Raw genomic sequence first — 21,134 nt, forward strand, 5'->3', positions numbered from 1 at the left:
CCTGGGACTGTCCACCTGAGATTAACTAACTCAGTTCAAGTTAGAATCTGAGCATTTACAAGAACAGGAGCAAAGCCATGCAGACCCTTGAGCCTGTATTGTCATGCAGTTCGACCATGACCAGTCTGTATCTTAACTCCATTTGCCCAACATGGTTCTGTTATCCATAAACCACTTGACAAACAAAACAATCAACAGCAGTTTTGAAACTTTCAATTAATCCTCAGTCTCAAATGTTTTTGAGGAAGTCTAGTAATTTTAACAAGGTCAGCCAGATAGAGCTCATAGAATATGAGTTCCCCGATTGGACCAGATTAATAGCTCCGATCAGGGAGCCCTGGCTGACAGATAAGAACAGGAGTGTCAGACATCCTGCTGACTCTGAGAGCTGGCTCTGAGGAAGCTGGATCAGTGTCAAGGACTATCCACATGTAAATGAAGTTGGAATACTGACCTTTTGTGGAGTTATTTCAGTGGAGACAAGAGAAAACCATTCTCCTGAAGAAATGTGCTTGTAACAGTTGTCTTTGAGTTGGGGTAAGCATTTCTGGTGTCAAATCGTTATTTAGGAAGCTTGACTCATTTGATCCTGCCATCAAAGTCTGGACCCAATGTGTGGGAGCAATTGCAGGTTGACTAGGGAGAAATTCCATGATTCTGAAGGGCCTGTCCAGTGCCCTTTGCCAATATGGACAAAAGAAGAGGCAGAAATCAGAAGGGTGGAAAGCGAAGGAATCATCAGAGCAGTCCAGTTTGTGGAATGGGCAGCACCGGTCAGACTGACTGTGAAACCTGACAGGTCAGTTTGCCTTTGTGGGGATTTTAAACAAATGGTAAATCTCTAGCAGACATGACTTATATGCAAAGCTGGCAGGAGGGATGTACTTCATGAAGTTGACCATAGCCATGCATATTTGTAATTGTGGTTAGATGAGAATTCCCAGTAGTATGCGACAATTCACATACATAAGGGTTTGTATCAATATATGAGACTGCCGTTTTGGGTATTGTCAGCCTGTGCAATTTTTCAGCAGACGATGGAGAACATTTTACAAGGTCTCTCCTAGGTTGCCATTTATCTAGGTGATGTGCTACTAACAGAGAAGACCAATAAGGATCACTTAGAGAAATTGGATTTAGTCCTTAGACGTTTCTCCCAGGTGAGTATACCCCTTAGAAGGGAAAAGTGTGTCTTTCAGGCATCCCAAGTGATTCATAAATGTTGACAAGACCAAGTTACCCCTGTTGGAAGAAAATGTGAGGCCGGTCAAAGGTTCCCCAGCTCCCATGTCTATACTGGTGCTTAGGTCTTTTCTCGGGCCGGTAACTTACTATGGAAAATTCATACTTAATCTGGCATCCATCCTGGCACCTTTGCATGAACTCTTAATAAAGGGGCAGTCTTAGAAGTGGTTGTGTAGCGAAGCCATAGCTTTCAGGGAAATGAAGAAACTGTTATTGTCCTCTAAGGTGTCGTGGAAATGTGGAACTTTTTCAAGGAACAGATACGACGTGTCCTTGATATGTATGTACCTGTCAGGCAGGAAAGAGATGGTCGTGTGAGGGAACCTTGGTTGACGAGAGAGGTTGAATGTCTTGGAAAGAGGAAGAAGGAGGCTTACATAAGGTTGAGGAAACAAGGTTCAGACAGAGCATTGGAGGGATACAGGATAGCCAGAAGGGAGCTGAAGAAAGGGATTAGGAGAGCTAAGAGAGGGCATGAAAAATCTTTGGCGGATAGGATCAAGGATAACCCGAAAGCATTTTATGCGTATGTGAGAAACATGAGAATGACGAGAACGAGGGTAGGTCCGATCAAGGACAGTAGTGGGACTCTGTGTATTGAGTCAGAAGAGATAGGAGAGGTCTTGAATGAGTACTTTTCTTCAGTATTTACAAACGAGAGGGACTGTATTGTTGAAGAGGAGAGTGTGAAATGGACTGGTAAGCTAGAAGAGATACTTGTTAGGAAGGAAGATGTGTTGGACATTTTGAACAACTTGAGGATAGACAAGTCCCCCGGGCCTGACGGGATATATCCTAGGATTATGTGGGAAGCAAGAGAGGAAATTGCAGAACCGTTAGCAATGATCTTTTCGTCTTCACTGTCAACGGGGGTGGTACCAGATGACTGGAGAGTGGCGAATGTTGTGCCCCTGTTCAAAAAAGGGAATAGGGATTACCCCGGGAATTACAGACCAGTTAGTCTTACTTCGGTGGTAGGCAAAGTAATGGAAAGGATACTGAGGGATAGGATTTATGAGTATTTGTGAGGGGTAGGTCTTGCCTTACAAGTCTTATTGAAGTCTTTGAGGAGGTGACCAAGCATGTGGATGAGAGTAGAGCAGTGGATCTAGTGTACATGGATTTTAGTAAGGCATTTGATAAGGTTCCCCATGGTAGGCTTATGTGGAAAGTCAGGAGGCATGGGATAGAGGGAAATTTGGCCAGTTGGATAGAAAACTGGCTAACCGGTCAAAGCCAGAGAGTTGTGATATATGGTAAATATTCAGCCTGGAGCTCAGTTACAAGTGGAGTTCTGCAGGGATCAGTTCTGGGTCCTCTGCTGTTTGTAATTTTTATTAATGACTTGGAAGAGGGAGTTGAAGGGTGGGTCAGTAAATTTACAGATGATACTAAGATTGGTGGAGTTGTGGATCGTGAGGAGGGCTGTTGTCAGCTGCAAAGGGACTTAGATATGATGCAGAGCTGGGCTGAGGAGTGGCAGATGGAGTTCAACCCCCTTCAACTATAGGGGGGATGTCAGGGGTAGGTTCTTTACCCAGAGAGTGGTGGGGGCATGGAATGCGCTGCCTGTGGGAGTCAGAATCATTGGCGACCTTTAAGCGGCAATTGGATAGGTACATGGATGGGTGCTTAAGCTAGGACAAATGTTCGGCACAACATCGTGGGCCGAAGGGCCTGTTCTGTGCTGTATTGTTCTATGTTCTATGTTGACACTCTATGATCCCAAGTGAGATCTGGTGTTGATATGCAGTGCCTCCCCATATGGTATCAGGGTAGTATTAACTCATAGGTGGCCCAATAGCATATGCATCCAGGATTTTTGGCTAATGTAGAGTGAGATAGAGAACGAGGAATTGATGATCATATTTGGAGTCAGGATGTTCCACCAATACCTTTATGGTGTATATAAAGAGGACACAAGGCAGTGCCGTCTATAGCTTCAGATTGATTTCAGTGATGGGCTAATACTAAGTGCGCATATTACAAGTTGGAACACTATCTGGAAGGCCAAGTAACAAAATCCAATGCATTGAGCTGCCTCCTGCTAGCAGATACGCCACCAGTGGCACCGCCACTGGAAGAGTCAGTAGTGACTTTAAACTTTCAGGACATGCTTCCAGTTACAGCTGACAATATCAGACTTTGGATGCAGAAAGATCAGGTTCTGGCAAAACTGAAGCAGCTGATGATGATGGGAAACCAAAGAGCCATCACAACCAGAACTGAAACCTTTTCGGACCTGGAGAGATCACGTCACAGTAGAGAATGGCATATTATTATGGAGAGCAAGAATGATTGTTCCAAGCAAAGATTTCCTCCAGATACTGGCTGAACTTCACCAGGGATTTCCAAAATAAAGATGTTGGTGAGAAGTTATGTCTGGTGGTCAGGATTCAATGCAGTATTGATAGTGTCATGCCTAGTGCCAACAAGGACAAAAATATTGGCAGCAGCTCCCCCACATTTGTGGGAATGGCCGGCTAAGCTCTGGACTCAATTAAAGGACAATGTTATATGCTCTTTCATGAGCTGAATGTCCTTAGTCATTGTGGATACCACACAAAGCTGTGTGTAGAATTCCTTCATGGGGACGATGAGAGAAAAACTGTGTGCATCTTTTGCAACATATAGACTCTCTGAAGTGTTGGTCTTAGATAACAGGCCATCATTTACCACGAGGGAGTTTGAGTATTTCCTGACGTTTAATGGTATTCGACTTGTAAGGACAGCTCTATACCATCCATCATCCAATGATCTGGCAAAAAGAACAGTCCAAAGTTTGAAGGCAGGCTTAGAGAAACAGGCTACAGCTTCACTAGATATCAAATTGTCCCATTTCCTATTTGATTATAGGATAGCTCCAGCAGATTTTCTAATGGGGCAAAGATTCTGCACCAGATTAAATCTGACCTTCCTGGACCTGGGATAGGGTGGAGAGGGTGGGAAGGGAGTGAAACAACATCAGGAACACCAATGCCAGACTCAAGATTCCACTAACCGAGAGAGGCAGTTTACTTGAGAAGATGGAGTTTGGTGATGGAACCACAGGAATGGCCCTTGCATGGGTAAGAGGCATGGTCGATGCAAGGTCAGATCCAGTGATGTATAAAGTTTGGGTAGGTGCAATGGTCCCAAACAAGCACGTGGACTATATGAAAGCGGCAAAATTGCAAACAGTGTGAGAGCAACACATGCCTGACCCCTTGACAGCCTTTTCAACAGTTCAGAAACTGGGGGTTCTCCCTCTCCAACAATCATTGAAGATACCTTGAAATCTGAGGTGGACACGGCAGATGTTGCCACCTTGATGTCTTTGTGGCCTGAAGATGACACTCTGGCATAGGAGGTGAGCTACTGTGTGTTACACACTACCCATATCAGAGGCAGAATTGGAGGAACCTGACCCTGTGCTAAAACACTCCAGGAGGTGCTACATAAAAAAACCAGCCTACATCCTTGAACTCAGAGGGGGAGGGATGCAGTGGTTATAATGAGGTCAGCCAGGCGGAGAATAGGAGTTCCCTGATTAGAGTTGTTAACCTGATCCAATTAGGGTGCCCTGGCTGACAGATATAAACAAGAATGTCCTGCCCCTCTTCCGGGGTTACATTAGTACCTGGGTGTCTCTGGAGAAGGAGCACGCGGTGTCCACCAACACCCTTGAGCTGTTCAGGGAGAGGTGGGCGCCGCAGGGAGTGGAGTGCATTATTTCCCCCTCCAACTCTATTTTGATTTAATCCCTGCCCTCCCCTTCACTGTTTAATCACACAGCATTGCCCTTTGATGTGAAGGGAACTGCTTATTACTGGCCACTTGGGTGTTTCTTTTCTTCCTGGTTGTGAAAACTGAAGAAAGATTCGTGCACCTTTTGTCTTTTACTGTGTCTCACACTTGCACACACAAACATGGATGCAGGGGGAAAATAAGCACTACCGCAATTAGGCAGTAGTGTGGGGGTAATAAAAGAAAGAGGAAAAAAAAGGAAAAGAAAAATAAATGAGAATGTCCGTTTATTTTGTTCAGTCTGAGAGCTAGCTCTGAGGGAGCTGGATAAGTGTCAAGGATTCTCCATGTGTGAACAAAGGATGACTTGGTGATGGGATACTGGTGTCTCTGGAGTTATTTCAGAGACAGTTCCAGATTTCTACCACCCTTGCTGTCACTGAAAATATCCTCGGTTTAGATATTTTGTTTCATGAATTGACATGATAGCCCACTTAGAAAAATTCAAGCCTCATATGAACCAATTGAGCATTTGATTTGCCCTCAAATCAATTCCTTTGCATGCCAGACGATTTAGGCCTGAGGCCTGTGTTGAAGTCAGTGTCAAGTCTCTTTGGAATTTAATGTGCTAGTCAGGACCATTCCCATTCCATCTGACTCCATTGATAAGTCAGCCCACAGGTCTGTGGCTGTAATGTGGGGCAGGGGAGTGGAAGGAAGCTGAGGGGAGGCTGTCAAGTCAAAGGGAGGAATGAAGACCAGGGTTGGGGAATAGGTGGGTAATGGGCTGTCAACAGTGAGCCACGATATTTTATTGGTGCCAAACAAGCTCCTTGTGACTTCACAGAATTGTAACTTTCAAACATTTAGTTGGCCATTGCTTTGAAGTGGATAAACTGAAATGCAGTTGCTACAGACAGGGGACATTGAAAAATGTACTAAGAAAATGGGAGTGGGGGTCAAGAGAAGAGTGTTCTGACAAACAGCCATTGAGTGAAAGTATAGAAAGGTAGCATGCAGGAACTACTGACTGGCACTAACACCTCACAGGTATGGTGTTTGGAGGAGAAAAACATGTTACAGCCAAGAAAGGTCAGGGCTATGTAACATGTGACACTGGTTGCATATTATCTCCATCATCTGGATTAGTGGTGCTGGAAGAGCACAGCAGTTCAGGCAGCATCCAAGTAGCTTCGAAATCGACATTTCGGGCAAAAGCCCTTATTATCTCCATCAGCTGTGTTCAGCCACCCAATCCAGTAGAGATGCTGGAAAAGCAGAACTGTCTATGCGTGGAGTCTGCATTCACCAGTATTGTATGCAGATATAAAGGTGTTAATTACCTTCTGACTTGTTAAATTCCACAGGACAATGACTATAATATCAATGTGATTTTCTGGGTTAGTGTCAGAATGGAATCTCACAGACTTTATTTTTAAAATTTGGCTTTTTATCTGTGGTTTGTATTTTCCTGGAGATGAAATGATCCTGAAAATGTGGACAGTGTTGTAATCAATGCCGTTAAGGCATTGTGACTGTGTGAGGATAGACAGGATAGCTTATTCATCTCTTATTTAGCATTTCCTGGGTATTTATGTATATAGTGGAGCCTTACATGCTTTTCCAACACCAAAGAGTCAGGTGAGGAAGCATTTCTCTGCCCACTAGTACAGTACAATTGGCTCAGGTGCCTGTTTCCCATCCATGGGAGGGTAATATCTACCAGAGTTCCAGCTCCTGATCACACTGCAGGATAACACAGCACAGCAGGAAGCTATTTTGGCTGTCTTGGTGGTGCTGGCTCTTTGGAAGTAATCCAATTAGACCCACTCCCCATCTCTTTCTCTCTAGTCCTCCAAATTTGCCTCCTTCAGGAGGCAATACCCTTCTCCCTAAAACACTCTGTCAACATCCTTCATAATTTTGCTCACCTCGAGTCTTCCCATCTTTTTTCTGCTTTAAGGAGAACAATCCCAGTTTTATAACTGAAATCTTTTAATTCCTGGTAGAAGTCTCTTTTGCAGCCACTCCAGTCTTGACACTTTTTGAAGTGTAATGACCATAGTCTGTCACATACTCTAAACTCAGGTTTAACCAGTGACAGAAGGTATACTCATGTGGTTGTTGGCTGATGCTTGCCCTAGTTGAATGTACAGTCAGGATTAACTGCTGGGGTTCACATACGAATAATGGTCTCTGAACTGGAGGGGAGCTGGCATATACTTTACTCCACAAGGTAACACTGCATATATCAACAGACTTATGTCTCAACAAACACAGTAGCGATGGAATGCAAAGTTGGTGAGGAAGGCACTGGGTGAATGCCTGCTCATTATTTATGAGGCGGCAAAAGTCAATATCTTTAGGATGTAAAATGTATGGAATTCTTACATAAATGATTGGTTTACATTAGCTTTCTTTCAAAAGTTACAACAAATCAAATTCCAAAAGTCAGCATGAGTTATGTTACACTTTAGCTGTGGACTTGGTTTAGTTTGTGAGTGGTACCCATCTCTATGAGTTAGAAGATGGAAGTGAGAGGATTTCAACATACAGTGGGTTACACACTGGCATAGTTCATACTGACCCTGTCCCAACATCATGGTAGTGTGAGCCTTTGAGGACATGGAAGAGTCTTCTATCAACCTGGTGTATTGGTGGTTGTAGTTGGTGGTGCTCCTACTGAGGGTGCTGTTGGCACTGCCTGGGAAGAGAGAGTTCATCTCCCATTTCCCGTTCATCGACATATCTGTGGGGGAAAGAAAAAATGTGTTCAGTAAAGAAATTCCAAATTCTACCCAGGGGCAGGCATCAGCAAATATCCACCCAGCATCAAAGTCACTGCATCAGCATCTGGGCACCCCGCACTACTGCAAAGTGAGGGCTACCAAGAGGTAAACCTTGTGCCAATGCCTTTTCTAAACTTAGTGAAAACCTATTATCACGAAGGCCTTTGCAGTTTGTGTTTTCAGAGTTGGAACTCGCTGTTCCACTGGAGGATTGGTAACATTGGACTCTCATGATTTGGGAGTACGGAGGACAGTGGGAGGAAGAGTGAACTTGCTGATTTTGAGAGATTAGGCCATGGATCGGAGTGTAGACACATTGCTAAATGTGCGCAGACACCAATCAAACTGATGATGTGGCATCAAACTCTCCTTTCAGTCAAAAGAGGGGAAAAACAGGAAAGAAAATTCAACGACTAGAGCTAATGAGATTGCACTAAAGAAGCACAGTCCACTTCGTTCACCGTTGACATGAGTTAAGGTTGGGAGTCATGCTGGGTAAACTGCTTACAACATACAGTGCTCAGACCACCTTATTTAATTCCCAATTATCCTTCTAGGCATGTTTTTTAAAAAAATACATTTTTGGGATGTAGGTGTCACTGGCTGGGCCAGTAATTATTGGCGATCACTAATTCTCAATCCCTTGAGAAAGTGGTGGTGAGCTTTCTTCTTGAATGCAGCAGTCCAAATGGTGTAGGGAGACCCAAAATGTAGTTAGGGAGGGAATTCCAAGACTTTTGACCTGGCAACACTGAAGGAACAATGATATATTTCCAAGTCAGGATATGGTGAATGGCTTGGAGGGCAGTATGCCCATGTCCTTCCAAATGGAAGTGGCTGTGGGTTTGGAAAGTGCCAACAAAGAAATCTCACCAATATCTGTTACCTATGTGACCTGAGTACTAGCTTATATAGTCAGGAGAAAAAGTAAAGAAAAAGAAACCTTGCATTTTACATAGCATCTTCCACAACCTCAGGCCTTTCCAAAGATTGTCCCAGCAAACGAAGCACTTTTGAAGTGTACACACTATGCACTGTTTTACAAAGAACACGGCAACCTAAACAAAGAGGTAGCACAACAGCTAACACAGATTGAAGAGAGCCTGTAAACTGGCAAAGTATTTCTGACAGAGGAAAACCTGCAGAGAGGAGTAGGCCTGGTTGCCTAAGGATATTGATTATTGAGGTACATCTCTGGCTACAAACATTTACTTTGCATTTTAATAAATGCTTTACAACTGTATTATTAAGGCAAGACCTTACATGTGTTGTCAAGTATATTTCCAGACAACAATAGCCACTTGAGTCTCAAAGTCACACCCAGGTGAATTTGACTCTTCCTGATCAGTGAGAAAGAGTGTGGCTCCATTTGCCACTTGAACCATTAGTTTCTCATTTCTGTTGGCCAATGCCACACATGGGTCACCTGCATATCCCTCCTAAACTGTCAGGTAAAACAACACTGAAGTCAACTTAAAAATCAGGGCAGGAGTGCTCTTCTGGACAATACAATGCCCTAAACTAGCTCACACAGTCACAGGATCCTCGCAGCAGTTTCCTTCTTCTTCTAGCCTGTCCTCTCACCTACCTCACTGCCACCAGCCCAATTTGCTGCCTCCGAACCACTCGGTGATCACTACCACTCTTCTGGCTGCCAACCGACAGTTATTGGTTTCTCTCTGGGGCAGATGACCAGTTGTTAAAGATTACCACCCGGACCCTCCCATTTGGGATTGCCATCTGTTCCAACCAGGAGTTGATGTCAGCCCTTCTGCTTCACAATATTTATTCAGAGGCTGCAGTTCCTGCCTCCCAGAGACTCTCTATGTAGCTTGCACTTTGTAAACAGCAGTAACAATGTCTATTTGGTTCGAGATGCCACATTTGCATTTGCACAATATGAAATAATTGACCCCATCAGCATGCATAAAGTGCTAACAGATTCCTAACCCCTTCAGCATGCATCTCTGTTCAGTTAACAGGATTGTACCCAGTAAAGGTGGGAGGCAGGTTTCCCAGATCACTGAGAAGTTTGCGCAGAAATACAAGTATGTTAATGAAAGAAGCATTGTGAGATCTTCACCTTGACCTTCCCGTGGTTGGGGCGTAGCCTTCCTCCTCATGGTGTCTGAATACTCAGTGTCTTCGGAGAGGAGGCTCTCAATGTCTGAGGAAGCATGCGTCAGGGAAGAGCTACAGGAAAGGCGGGGTATCACTTCCACCGGTAGCTGCCACGTTACCCTCCGCCCATCGAAACCATCGCCCAGCAGTTGGACATGTTGCCATTTGGAGCCTTGCAGAACAAGTTAATGACTCGTATTGGTATATAATCCCAGAAAATGGTTCAGTATCAGCCCAGCAAGGCCACACCAACAAATCCAACCTACCTATGTCAGATGGGAAACACTCAACAGACTGACTTAAATAGAGAGAGGCACCTAATTACTACACAGAACTGCATGGCATGTGTACATACGTATCTATACATACAGGAATGCATGCACGTGACTGCGCACAGACACATGTACACCTTCCTATATATGCATGACCTCAAATACTCAGAATTAAGAAGGATCAATGGTCATTATAAAGGAGTCAATAAATGAGGAAGCCTGTGTACATTCCATATAGGTAATATGTTATCCATTTCAAGAAGAAGGATAACAAAGCCAGGTAATGACTGAAATAGCAACAGACAATGCTGGAAATACTCATCATATCTGGCAGTATCTGTGGAAGAAGCAGAGTGATGAAGGACCATTAAGCTGAAATGTTAATTCTGTTTCTCCACATAGACTGTCAGATGTACAGACTATTTCCAACACTTTCTGCTTTTCGTTCCGATTTTTAATATCCATAGCATTTTGCTTCTGTGCAAGGTCACCACTGACCCCCAGTTATTTTGCTTCAGTACAGTCTATGTTAATAGAATCAATTATGAGGAATAAACATGAAGATGAGAAACAGGAGTCAACATATATTCAGAACCTACTTAAACAACCACCTTGATTATTGTTCACTCGCAAAGTAATATAGCAAAACTTAGTACCAGAGACTACTATTAAAATTTAAAGCTGTGGTGATTCCAGGGATAATAAAAGCAGGAACTGGTGAAGGAACTATCTGGAAATTTGAAGAATTTTTTAAAATAGGAATTCTGATGAGTCAGAACAAGGAGCTGAATGCAGAGACCGAGCCTCAGTGTTTTCAGACGGTTCCAATTGCCTGGACAGCAAAGCTCAATGCAAACTGTTCAAACTCACAAGTGACTACTTTGTCCAAGGAATAAACTGAGCCAACTCTCAGAATTTTTAAAAGAATATTCAGTTCCCAGGTTGGGATGTCAATGATGAACAACTGTCTTAACCATCCATTCCCATATCTGTTTGAACCATCAGGCTCTGCACTCCACTGCTTAGACTAAACTGTTGAAAATGGTTGCCCTGGAATGTAAAAATAACCCCTAGTTTCACTTCTATAAGACCATAAAACATAGGAGCAGAAGCAGGCCATTAGGCTCATTATGTCTGTTCCATCATTCAGTGAGATAATGGCTGACCTGATAAGGCTGTACTGTACTTTCTTGCCTTTTCCCCATAACTCTTGATTCCCTTATTAATTAAAAATTTGTCTATCTCAGCTTTGAACATCCTTAATGACCCAGCCTCTACAGCCCTCTGTGGTAAAGAATTCCATAGACTTACTTTACTCTGAGGGAAGACATTCTTTTTCAGCTCTGCCTTAAATGGATGACCACTTACTGTGAGATTATGCCCTGTGGTCCTAGACTCTTCCACAAGGGGTACATTAGAAATAGGGACAGGAGTAGGCGATTCAGCCTTCAAGCCATTTAATATGGTCATGACTGGTCTCACTTAGTATTAAATGCTGGAGCAACAGCCTACTCCTGTTTCTAGTTCTTACTTTTCCTCTTTGGAACAGTCTAGAAACAAAAGAAGCAACCTCTCAGCAACTACCCTGTCAAGACATCTAAGCTGTTATATCAAAGCCATTTTGAAGTACTCTTCCCCTGCTCCTCCAACCTCGTGTCCAATAATGCGAGGAATTGTGGGTAATGTTTTATCACAAAGGTCGTTGACATGTGTTCGGTTGGCTCTGCCACTTTCCTCGTTTCTCCTAGTCAATGTGCCCTACCCTATTACTCTACATTTTCCCTGACTAATGCAACTAACCTACATATCGCTGGACACTATGTGCAATTTAGCATGCTAATTCACCTAACTGCACACCTTTGTACTGTGGGAGGAAACCGGAGCACCCGGAGGAAACCCACGCAGACACAGGGAGAATGTGCAAACTCCACACAGACTGTTATCTGAGGCTGGAATCCCTCATGCTGTGAGGCAACAGTGCTAACCACTGAGCCATGTAGCCACCCCTTTCTGGGCTCTATGCCAGTTAATTTCCCTCTCCTTAAGTACTGCCCTTCTGCTTCAAATCTAGATCCTTGAGCAAGCTTTTAATCATCTGTCCAGATGTCTCATTTTGTGATTCAGTGATGAATTTAAAATTAGTAACTCTCTGTGAAATGCCTCATGAAGTTGGGTTGTGTTAAAGTGTTACATAAATGGAATAGCTGTTGTGTTCTGCCCTTGAGCTGTATTGTAATTCACAAACAAGGAACTGAACCCTGTGATCAATATGGTGCTGTGCAAGACTGGGGAGCTCTGGGTCAGCCTGTCCAGAGCTCTGCTTGGACTGTACCTTAACTAATATGGCCATTTCAGGTTAACAAAAATATAAAAGAGATATTCAAAGGCTAGAAGTGATGCATAACCTTAATCCCAAGGGAGAAAGCTGAGAGCTGACCTTGTAGAAGGCATGTAATGAACTGCACAATAAACACAAACGTGACTTCAAACTGAAACCACTTGAGAAGTACAAGCTTCAAGAGCAAGACGTAAATTTAGGATTGATGCTAGAAGGTTCCACTTCAAAAAATGCTGGGAAGATACAAGTCTTTAACATAGGAGGATTATGGATAAAATTGAAAATAGCAAGCTCTTTAAGTTGGACAATGAACATAACACCAGATAATATATATTAGCTGTTTAAAGATCCAAGCAAGGCCTATTCCTATTAGGATTATAGAGCAGACTCCCCCCAGAGAAGTAAGCTCGAAAGAAAAAAGAAATTTACAAATATCATAACACTTTGTTATTCCTTCAAGCTATCCTAGCAACATCCCACATTTAATTAATTACTTTTCAAGGTGTCTCATGTTGAAACATGCAACCAATTAGCACTAAGCTTGGTGCTGGATGCCCTTATTGTTGATACAACAAATGAGATCCATGAGCAGAAAATGAATCTGTTTTCATGGTGCAACTTAAAGGAGGAATGTTGGCCAGATCACCAGGAGAAGTCTCTGTCAAAGGGAGTGGTATTAGTGATGATGATATTGAACTATTAATCCAGAGGTCTTCTTCAAAGACCGCAATTTCCCCCAGACGTGATCGAGGATGCCCTCCACCGCATCTCCTCCACTTCCCGCTCCTCCGCCCTTGAGCCCCGCCCCTCCAATCACCAGCAGGACAGAACCCCACTGGTCCTCACCTACCACCCCACCAACCTCCGGATACATTGTATCATCCTTCGTCATTTCTGCCACCTCCAAACGGACCCCACCACCAAATATATATTTCCCACCCCTCCTCTATCAGCCTTCCGAAAAGACCACTCCCTCCGTGACTCCCTTGTCAGGCACCCCACCAACCCAACCTCCACTCCCGGCACCTTCCCCTGCAACCGCAAGAAATGCAAAACTTGCACCCACACCTCCCCCCTTACTTCACTCCAAGGCCCCAAGGGATCCTTCCATATCTGCCACAAATTCACCTGCAACTTCACATACATCATTTATTGCATCCCCTGCACCTGATGTGGCCTCCTCTATATTGGGGAGACAGGCCGCCTAGTTGCAGAACGTTTCAGAGAACACCTCTGGGACACCCGGACCAACCAACCCAACCACCCCGTGGCTCAACACTTCAACTCCCCCTCCCACTCCACCAAGGACATGCAGGTCCTTGGACTCCTCCATCGCCAGACCATAGCAACATGACGGCTGGAGGAAGAGTGCCTCATCTTCCTTTAGGAACCTTCCAACCACAAGGGATGAACTCAGATTTCTCCAGTTTCCTCATTTCCCCTTCCCTCACCTTGTCTCAGTCAAATACCTCGAACTCAGCACCGCCTTCCTAACCTGCAATCTTCTTCCTGACCTCTCCGCCCCCACCCCCACTCCGGCCTATCACCCTCACCTTGACCTCCTTCCACCTATCACATTTCCAACGCCCCTCCCCCAAGTCCCTCCTCCCTACCTTTTATCTTAGCCTGCTGGACACACTTTCCTCATTCGTGAAGAAGGGCTCATGCCCGAAACGTCGATTCTCCTGTTCCTTGGATGCTGCCTGACCTGCTGAGCTTTTCCAGCAACACATTTTCAGCTATTAATCCAGAGGCTAAGGCTAATGCTCTCGAGTCATGAGTCTAAATTACATTTAAATTCAATAGTAAAATCTGAGTTTGAAATTCAATATTGGCAATGGGGACTATTAATCATCAATTATTGTAAAAAACAAATCTGGTTCACAAGTATCCTTTCAGGAAGGAAATCTGCCGTGCGTATGTGGCCCTGCTTGTGACTCCAGACCTGTGGCAGTGTGGCTGACTCCAAACTGTCAGCTGCAATGGCACAATAAGACACTCAGTTTAAAGGTAATTAGGGAGTGGCAACAAATGCTGACCTTACTAGTGACACCCATATTCCAAGAAATAATTTTTCAAAATGAGACAGGCAGAGGGCTCTTGTTTAACACTTTGTGGAGAACCAGCACTGCTGTCATCTGTACAAGGGAGCTTGGTTTTTTAAAAAATGTATCTGCTAAGGAAAAGATTGCAAGTTGTGGGAATATTAACAGCACTATTTGTTTTTTTCGGCTTGGAACTCAGGAAAAGAATCTTGTAAACTTTAAAGTAGCGGTCTACAAGGAGTGATGAGGAAAATACTTAACCATCAACATTCTCATCGTCAACAGCAATATTAGCACAAGGATTATCAACATCATCATTGGCAACTGAAAGATCCAGTATCTGTCGGCAAGATGGAAATGGAGTATGTGGTAAATGATAAATAACGTGGTAAGTGTTAAAGATGTTTTTGAGAAAGTTGATGGAATTAAGAATTCCAAGGTGGTAAAAAACTGTGCCACCAGAAACAGAGCAGAGAGAGTGGAGACACAGAGGAGTGAAGGGACCAGTCGCGGTATGAAGCCAGAGCAGGTTACAGTAGCAGAATGCAGCATGGCTGTCATAGAACATAGAAGAATACAGCGCAGTACAGGCCCTTTGGCCCTCGATGTTGCGCTGATCCAAGCCCACCTAACCTACACTAGCCCACTATCCTCCATATGTCTATCCAATGCCCGCTTAAATGCCCATAAAGAGGGAGAGTCCACCACTGCTACTGGCAGGGCATTCCATGAACTCACGACTCGCTGAGTAAAGAACCTACCCCTAACATCTGTCCTATACCTACCACCCCTTAATTTAAAGCTATGCCCCCTCGTAATAGCCGCGGGTTATTAGAGGGTTTGTAGATAAGAGCAAGAATTTTAGAGCCCTGCAATAGAGTAAGCCTCCTGAGTTTCTCAGGTTGTTAGGAAAAAATTACGATCTTACTTCAAGTAGCTAAAGGAAGAGGAATAAAAGGGTCATAAATCACTGAAGGCCTCAATAAGTTCCAAAATTGCTAAAAACACAAGAAAATCAAAGAATGGGTAGGTATGTTGAAGATAAGTGGGTAAAACTGTTCCAAGCTGGCTCTGGACAGGGATATGTAAAGTTTCACAAAAGGCTGGAGTCAGCCAGAGTGATTGAACTGAGAGATCCTGAGCTCATGTAACAGTTAATGGAGAATGTGTAAACTTGAAACAAGAAGCACTGAACACACACCAGGCTCCCAGGTGAGTTGGGATGCAGCTTGGATCAGAGAGTTCTAGTTAAGCTTTGGATCAGAGACTGACACTGGAGGAAGATGGAATGTCAGTTCCTCCATGGGAATAGGATCCAAAGCTGAGAATTACAGGTTTGTCTCAAAACCAGAGTGGAGAAATTCTGGAGTTCCTTCACCAGAAAGCTAACAATAAAGATTCAACCGGCAATGTGTAGAGAAGCAACAGATTGTATCTTACAAATCTATGAAAATTCTCGGAGTGGGAAACTAAGCTCAAGAGAGGGTAATTGAGAGAAGTCTGTCGATTTTTAAGAAAGCATTTGATTAATTTCATCAAATCAGCTGGAAAGGTTAATGCCTTTTGAATTTACAAATTTGTTTGAATGGATTGAGAACTGGTTCAGTCCAGATGATGTAACAAGTGACCACACTTCCAAAAATAATATTCCATATTGAAATGGCTTTGGGATATCGTGAAGGAGGCGATATAGTACAGTATCAATGAATATCCTTAACAGTATAAGAAAAAGACAAGTAGTGAATGGGAAATGTTTTTACAGTGAAAATGTATTGAAAGATTTCTCTCTGGGGATCTGATCAGGGGGTCTGATGCATACACTGTGAATATTATTGGAGCAGAAATTCTGGAACAATGGTTAAATATTCTGAATGCACACCTTTCTCTTTACATAGGTAATAAATAGAAAAGAGAAATATTATCCTTAGGGAGATTTAGACTGTACATAAATGGAACGCGACTTTAGTGGTTGGGATTTCAAACTGTATAAACATTAAAACCTGAAGAGTGTCTGTTTCAGATTTGAAGAGGAGGAGGATCCATTATTGCTTAAAGTAGGGAAGGTACAAATGTCAAGTAGTGGGTGTCCATGACAGAACAGCCATGTATGGGTTAGACTTGACGTATTTTCCTTGTCCTGATTTATTTATGGCCTGGTCTTGACACTGCTGGTTCAGACGGTTGCCTTTTTGTTGTAATGTGATTTTGTTAAAGCAGACAGGTGCTGGGAATGAAAGTCATACCTATATCATCAGAAGTGCTCGGTCTGGGCGATCGCATTACATCGGAGCTGTACATCAGGAAGTTCTCATACTCATCGTGTGCTTCGGCGTCAATAATTGGAACATCTGGAATGATGGGAACTGTGGGTGGCAAAGACAGAAAATTAAACAGATTCCTTGCTTCACTTTGGCAGAGATGTTCAATGTTATGGCCACAAGCCTTTAGAAGAATTTCTCGTTTTAGTTTTGGAACAAATACAATTGGCAAATGCAATTTTGAATCTTAAAATGTATTTTCAGAATTATCAGCATCAGACAATTTTGTGTGGAGCATCACAGCACAGAACTATGCCATTTCACTTCACTGGCTCTCTCTTGTTCATTGGGAAGAATTACAGGTTTCCCATGCTCAATGAAAATGAGGCAGACACAGTATGGGCTTTCATTTTGTAGAACATGTAGCTGGACTGAAGCCATAGCTTGAGGGGCATCGCTACATCAAGCATTTCTGACCAGGAGACTCTCCTACTCCTACTGTGTGATAATCAACCCGTATTGACTGTATTACAGACAGCATCCAAGGCCGTCAGTACCAGCACGGGATTTTATGTTTACAGCAGTATCCAAGATAATACATATTAAAAGTGGCTAAAATATCCTTCCTTCTAAATTACAATGTTTTTTCTGTGATTTCTGTAGTGTGGGTGGGCAGGGAGTGGTGGCTCCCAATGGGGATGGGTGAAGACTCAAACACCTGACCAAGAGGCAGAGGTTGTGAGAGAGACTGGTCAGAATTTAGAGGGAAGGTGGCCCCACATTCTCAAGTTGTGTCAAGGCAGATTTTAGTGAATGCAAGAAGGTGGTTCTTTGTGATGAACAGATGTGGGGAATGGCTGCTGGCTTATGGGCTGAATGACGATTCACTGTGAGAATTGGATCTGTTTCTTGCCGTGAGTTGAGATTACCTCACACACAAGGAGGCACCTAGCAATATCACTCAGTGGGATCTAGTGTCTATTATCTCCCTGCTGTGTGTGATGATTCTGTGACCGAGTGTTTAATACTCTCCGTGGGACCCTTCACTTACTGGACATTGGTCGTTTTGGCTGCGTGGAGAGGTTCATTGTGGCTTCTCGGACAGGTCCCCAACCAGCACCATTCTTGGCTCGTACTGTGTACAGATATGGCTGCTCCGCTTTCAGATTCTCGATCATTACCATCCGCTTCTTTGGCTTATCAATTTTCACTGTCTTTTTAGGTCCAATGGGCTCTGTCAACACACAGTAAACAAAACAATCAGAAACACAGGCGTTCTAGCCTCTCCTGTTGCTCAGGGTCACAGTGGACAGAAATGCACACTGAGTGTTTCATGAAAGTGTGCAAAGCCCAGACCCACTCATCACGAGGCACCTAGAAATTTGAGTATGCATATACTTCTGAATATACGTTTGGAGTGTTTCCCTGTTTGAGAGTTACTTACGATTCTCATCAGTCACCACAGTGTAAGTGACTTCATACTCTGTGATTTCCCCGTTGGTTTCTGAAGGTTCAGCCCAGCTCAGTTGTGTCACGGTTGGTGAAATGACATTGAACGCCAATCTTCCTGGCTGATTTGGTACTAAAAGGAACAATAAAACTATCAGTGTAAGTTTTCCTCATATTGTACTCCCCAATGACTGTCCACTATTTACAAGTGTGATGGAATGCTAAGTGCAGCTCCAACAACAGCTCAAGAAGCTTGACATCATCCAGATCAAAGCAGCCCACTCAATTGACACCCCATTCACCAACTTCAACATTCCCTCCCTTCACCAGTGACGTATAGAGGCAGCAGTGTGTTCAATCCATATGTTGCACTATGAAATCTTTCAAAGCTTTTTGATTGCACTTTGCAAATCTGTGACCTGTACCACCTCGATGAACAAAGGAAGCAAATGCATAGAAAGGCCACCTTCTCCACCAAGTCACACACTATTCTGATGCGCAAGTGTATTTCTATTACCTCATCAATACTGGCTCAAAATACTGGAGCCCCCACCCTAACAGTATATTGGGAACGCCTCTTACCTCATAAACTACAGCAACTCATGAAAAAACTCACCAACAGTTTTTTAATAGAATTTAAGGCTGGGTTTAAATGCTGCCCTTAATGACATTCACAATCCATGAATAAATTAAAAAATAAGAGTCTTAAGGCAAAGTAAGAGTTGCCATGGTGATGGTTTTCCAGATTGTGATCTGAACAGTTGTAAGCACAACTGCACATTTAATTAGACACAACAGAGAGGTTGAAGGTACAACTTTGAGATGCTCTTGCTAGTTATCTTAAAACGGAATGCACAATAGCCAGCGAGGAGACACAATTTATAATATTAGATGTCACAGGATGAAGAAGGAAAGTTGAGTAGCCAGAACTTTAAACGGGATGAGGAATCAAGAGTTAGATGAGGTTGGACAGAGTAAGAAAGGGAGCAGAAGGAAAATGAGATGGAGGATTAATGGTTAACATTGCTGGGGGACCAATGGATGGGAGGGAAATTTGGCTGACAGGGTGAGAGGGGGTAAATGGGAAGCCATTCAGCTTATTGAGCCTGTTCCGCCATTCAGTATGATCATGGCTGATCATCTATTTCAGAGTCTTTCTCCCATACTGTCTGCATATTCCTGTTAGAGAGTTTTGAGAAGATTTATAACCCAGATTGAGGTTCTGGATGTAGGTTTGCTTGCTGAACTGGAAGGTTCGTTTTCAGAAATTTTGTCACCATACTAGATAACATTTTCATTGAGCCTCCAGATGAAGCACTGCTGGTGTTTCCTGCTTTCTATTCATATTCCTCTACATCACTGGTATTTAGAAATCAGTCAGTCAATCTCTAATCAAAAACACTCCACAGCCCTCTGGAATAGAGAGTTAGAACATAGAACATAGAAAAATACATCGCAGTACAGGCCCTTTAGCCCTCGATGTTGCGCCGATCCAAGCCCACCTAACCTACACTACCCCACTATCCTCCATATGCCTATCCAATGCCCGTTTAAATGCCCATAAAGAGGGAGAGTCCACCACTGCTACTGGCAGGGCATTCCATGAACACACGACTCGCTGAGTAAAGAATCTACCCCTAACATGTGTCCTATACCTACCACCCCTTAATTTAAAGCTATGCCCCCTCGTAATAGCTGACTCCATACGTGGAAAAAGGTTCTCATGGTCAACCCTATCTAAACCCCTAATCATCTTGTACACCTCTATCAAGTCACCCCTAAACCTTCTTTTCTCCAAGTGCCTCAGCCTTTCCTCATATGATCTTCCTACCATACCAGGCAACATCCTGGTAAACCTCTTCTGCACCCGTTCCAGTGCCTCCACATCCTTCCTATAGTATGGCGACCAAAACTGCACACAATACTCCAGATGAGGCCGCACCAGAGTCTTATACAACTGCAACATGACCTCAGGACTCTGGAACTCAATTCCTCTACCAATAAAAGCCAGTACGCCATATGCCTTCTTCACTGCACTATTTACCTGGGTGGCAACTTTCAGAGATCTGTGTACATGGACACCAAGATCCCTCTGCTCATCCACTCTACCAAGTATCCGACCATTAGCCCAGTACCCCATCTTTTTGTTACTCATACCAAAGTGAATCACCTCACATTGAACTCATCCGCAAACTTGCTCACGCAGCCTTCTAGCCCCTCCTCCAGGTCATTTATAAAAATGACAAACAGCAATGGTCCCAAAACAGATCCTTGCGGAACACCGCTAGTAACTGCACTCCAAGATGAACCTTTACTATCAACTACTACCCCCTGTCTTCTTCCAGCCAGCCAATTCCTATTCCAAACCTCCAACTCACCCTCAATGCCATACCTCCGTATTTTTTGCAGTAGCCTACCATGGGGTACCTTATCAAACGCCTTGCTAAAATCCATATACACCACATCTACCGCTTTACCCTCGTCCACCTCCTTTGTCACCTTCTCAAAGAATTCAATAAGGTTTGTGAGGCACGATCTGCCCTTCACAAAACCATGCTGACTATCCTTGATCACATTATTCCTATTCAGATGTTCATAAATCCTATCCCTTACAATTCTCTCTAAGACTTTGCCCACAACAGAAGTGAGGCTCACTGGCCTATAGTTACTAGGGTTATCCCTACTCCCCTTCTTGAACAAGAGAACCACATTTGCTATCCTCCAGTCTTCTGACACTATTCCTGTCGACAACGAGGACATAAAAATCAAGGCCATTGGCTTTGCAATCTCCTCCTTTGCTTCCCAGAGAATCCTAGGATAAATGCCATCGGGCCCAGGGGACTTATCTATTTTCACCCTTTCCAGAATTTCCAACACCTCTTCCCTACATA

The 21,134-nt window shown here is 43.6% G+C and overlaps 2 protein-coding genes across 4 annotated transcripts in view; one reads left to right on the plus strand and one right to left on the minus strand.

The window, feature by feature from the left end:
• galk1 (galactokinase 1) overlaps positions 1–14,899 on the plus strand; it is an 80,028-nt gene extending 65,129 nt beyond the window's left edge. The window contains exon 8 of the mRNA XM_072558124.1: positions 14,736–14,899. Within this exon, the coding sequence (XP_072414225.1) occupies positions 14,736–14,780 (45 nt within the window). The 3' untranslated portion in view covers positions 14,781–14,899. The remainder of the gene's footprint in view (positions 1–14,735) is intronic.
• Positions 1–21,134, minus strand: part of itgb4 (integrin, beta 4) — a 186,550-nt gene that overhangs the window by 25,108 nt on the left and 140,308 nt on the right. For 2 of the 3 annotated variants that reach the window (XM_072558118.1, XM_072558119.1), the window contains exons 32-36: positions 18,239–18,376; positions 17,846–18,028; positions 16,780–16,899; positions 9,844–10,053; positions 7,559–7,720 (exon numbers count right to left, since the gene is read on the minus strand). In XM_072558118.1, coding sequence (XP_072414219.1) covers positions 7,559–7,720; positions 9,844–10,053; positions 16,780–16,899; positions 17,846–18,028; positions 18,239–18,376 — 813 coding nt within the window. The remainder of the gene's footprint in view (positions 1–7,558; positions 7,721–9,843; positions 10,054–16,779; positions 16,900–17,845; positions 18,029–18,238; positions 18,377–21,134) is intronic. The other variant, XM_072558120.1, reaches the window with a different exon arrangement.

The sequence above is a fragment of the Chiloscyllium punctatum genome, chromosome 39, assembly GCF_047496795.1.
Source record: "Chiloscyllium punctatum isolate Juve2018m chromosome 39, sChiPun1.3, whole genome shotgun sequence".
NCBI lineage: Eukaryota > Metazoa > Chordata > Chondrichthyes > Orectolobiformes > Hemiscylliidae > Chiloscyllium > Chiloscyllium punctatum.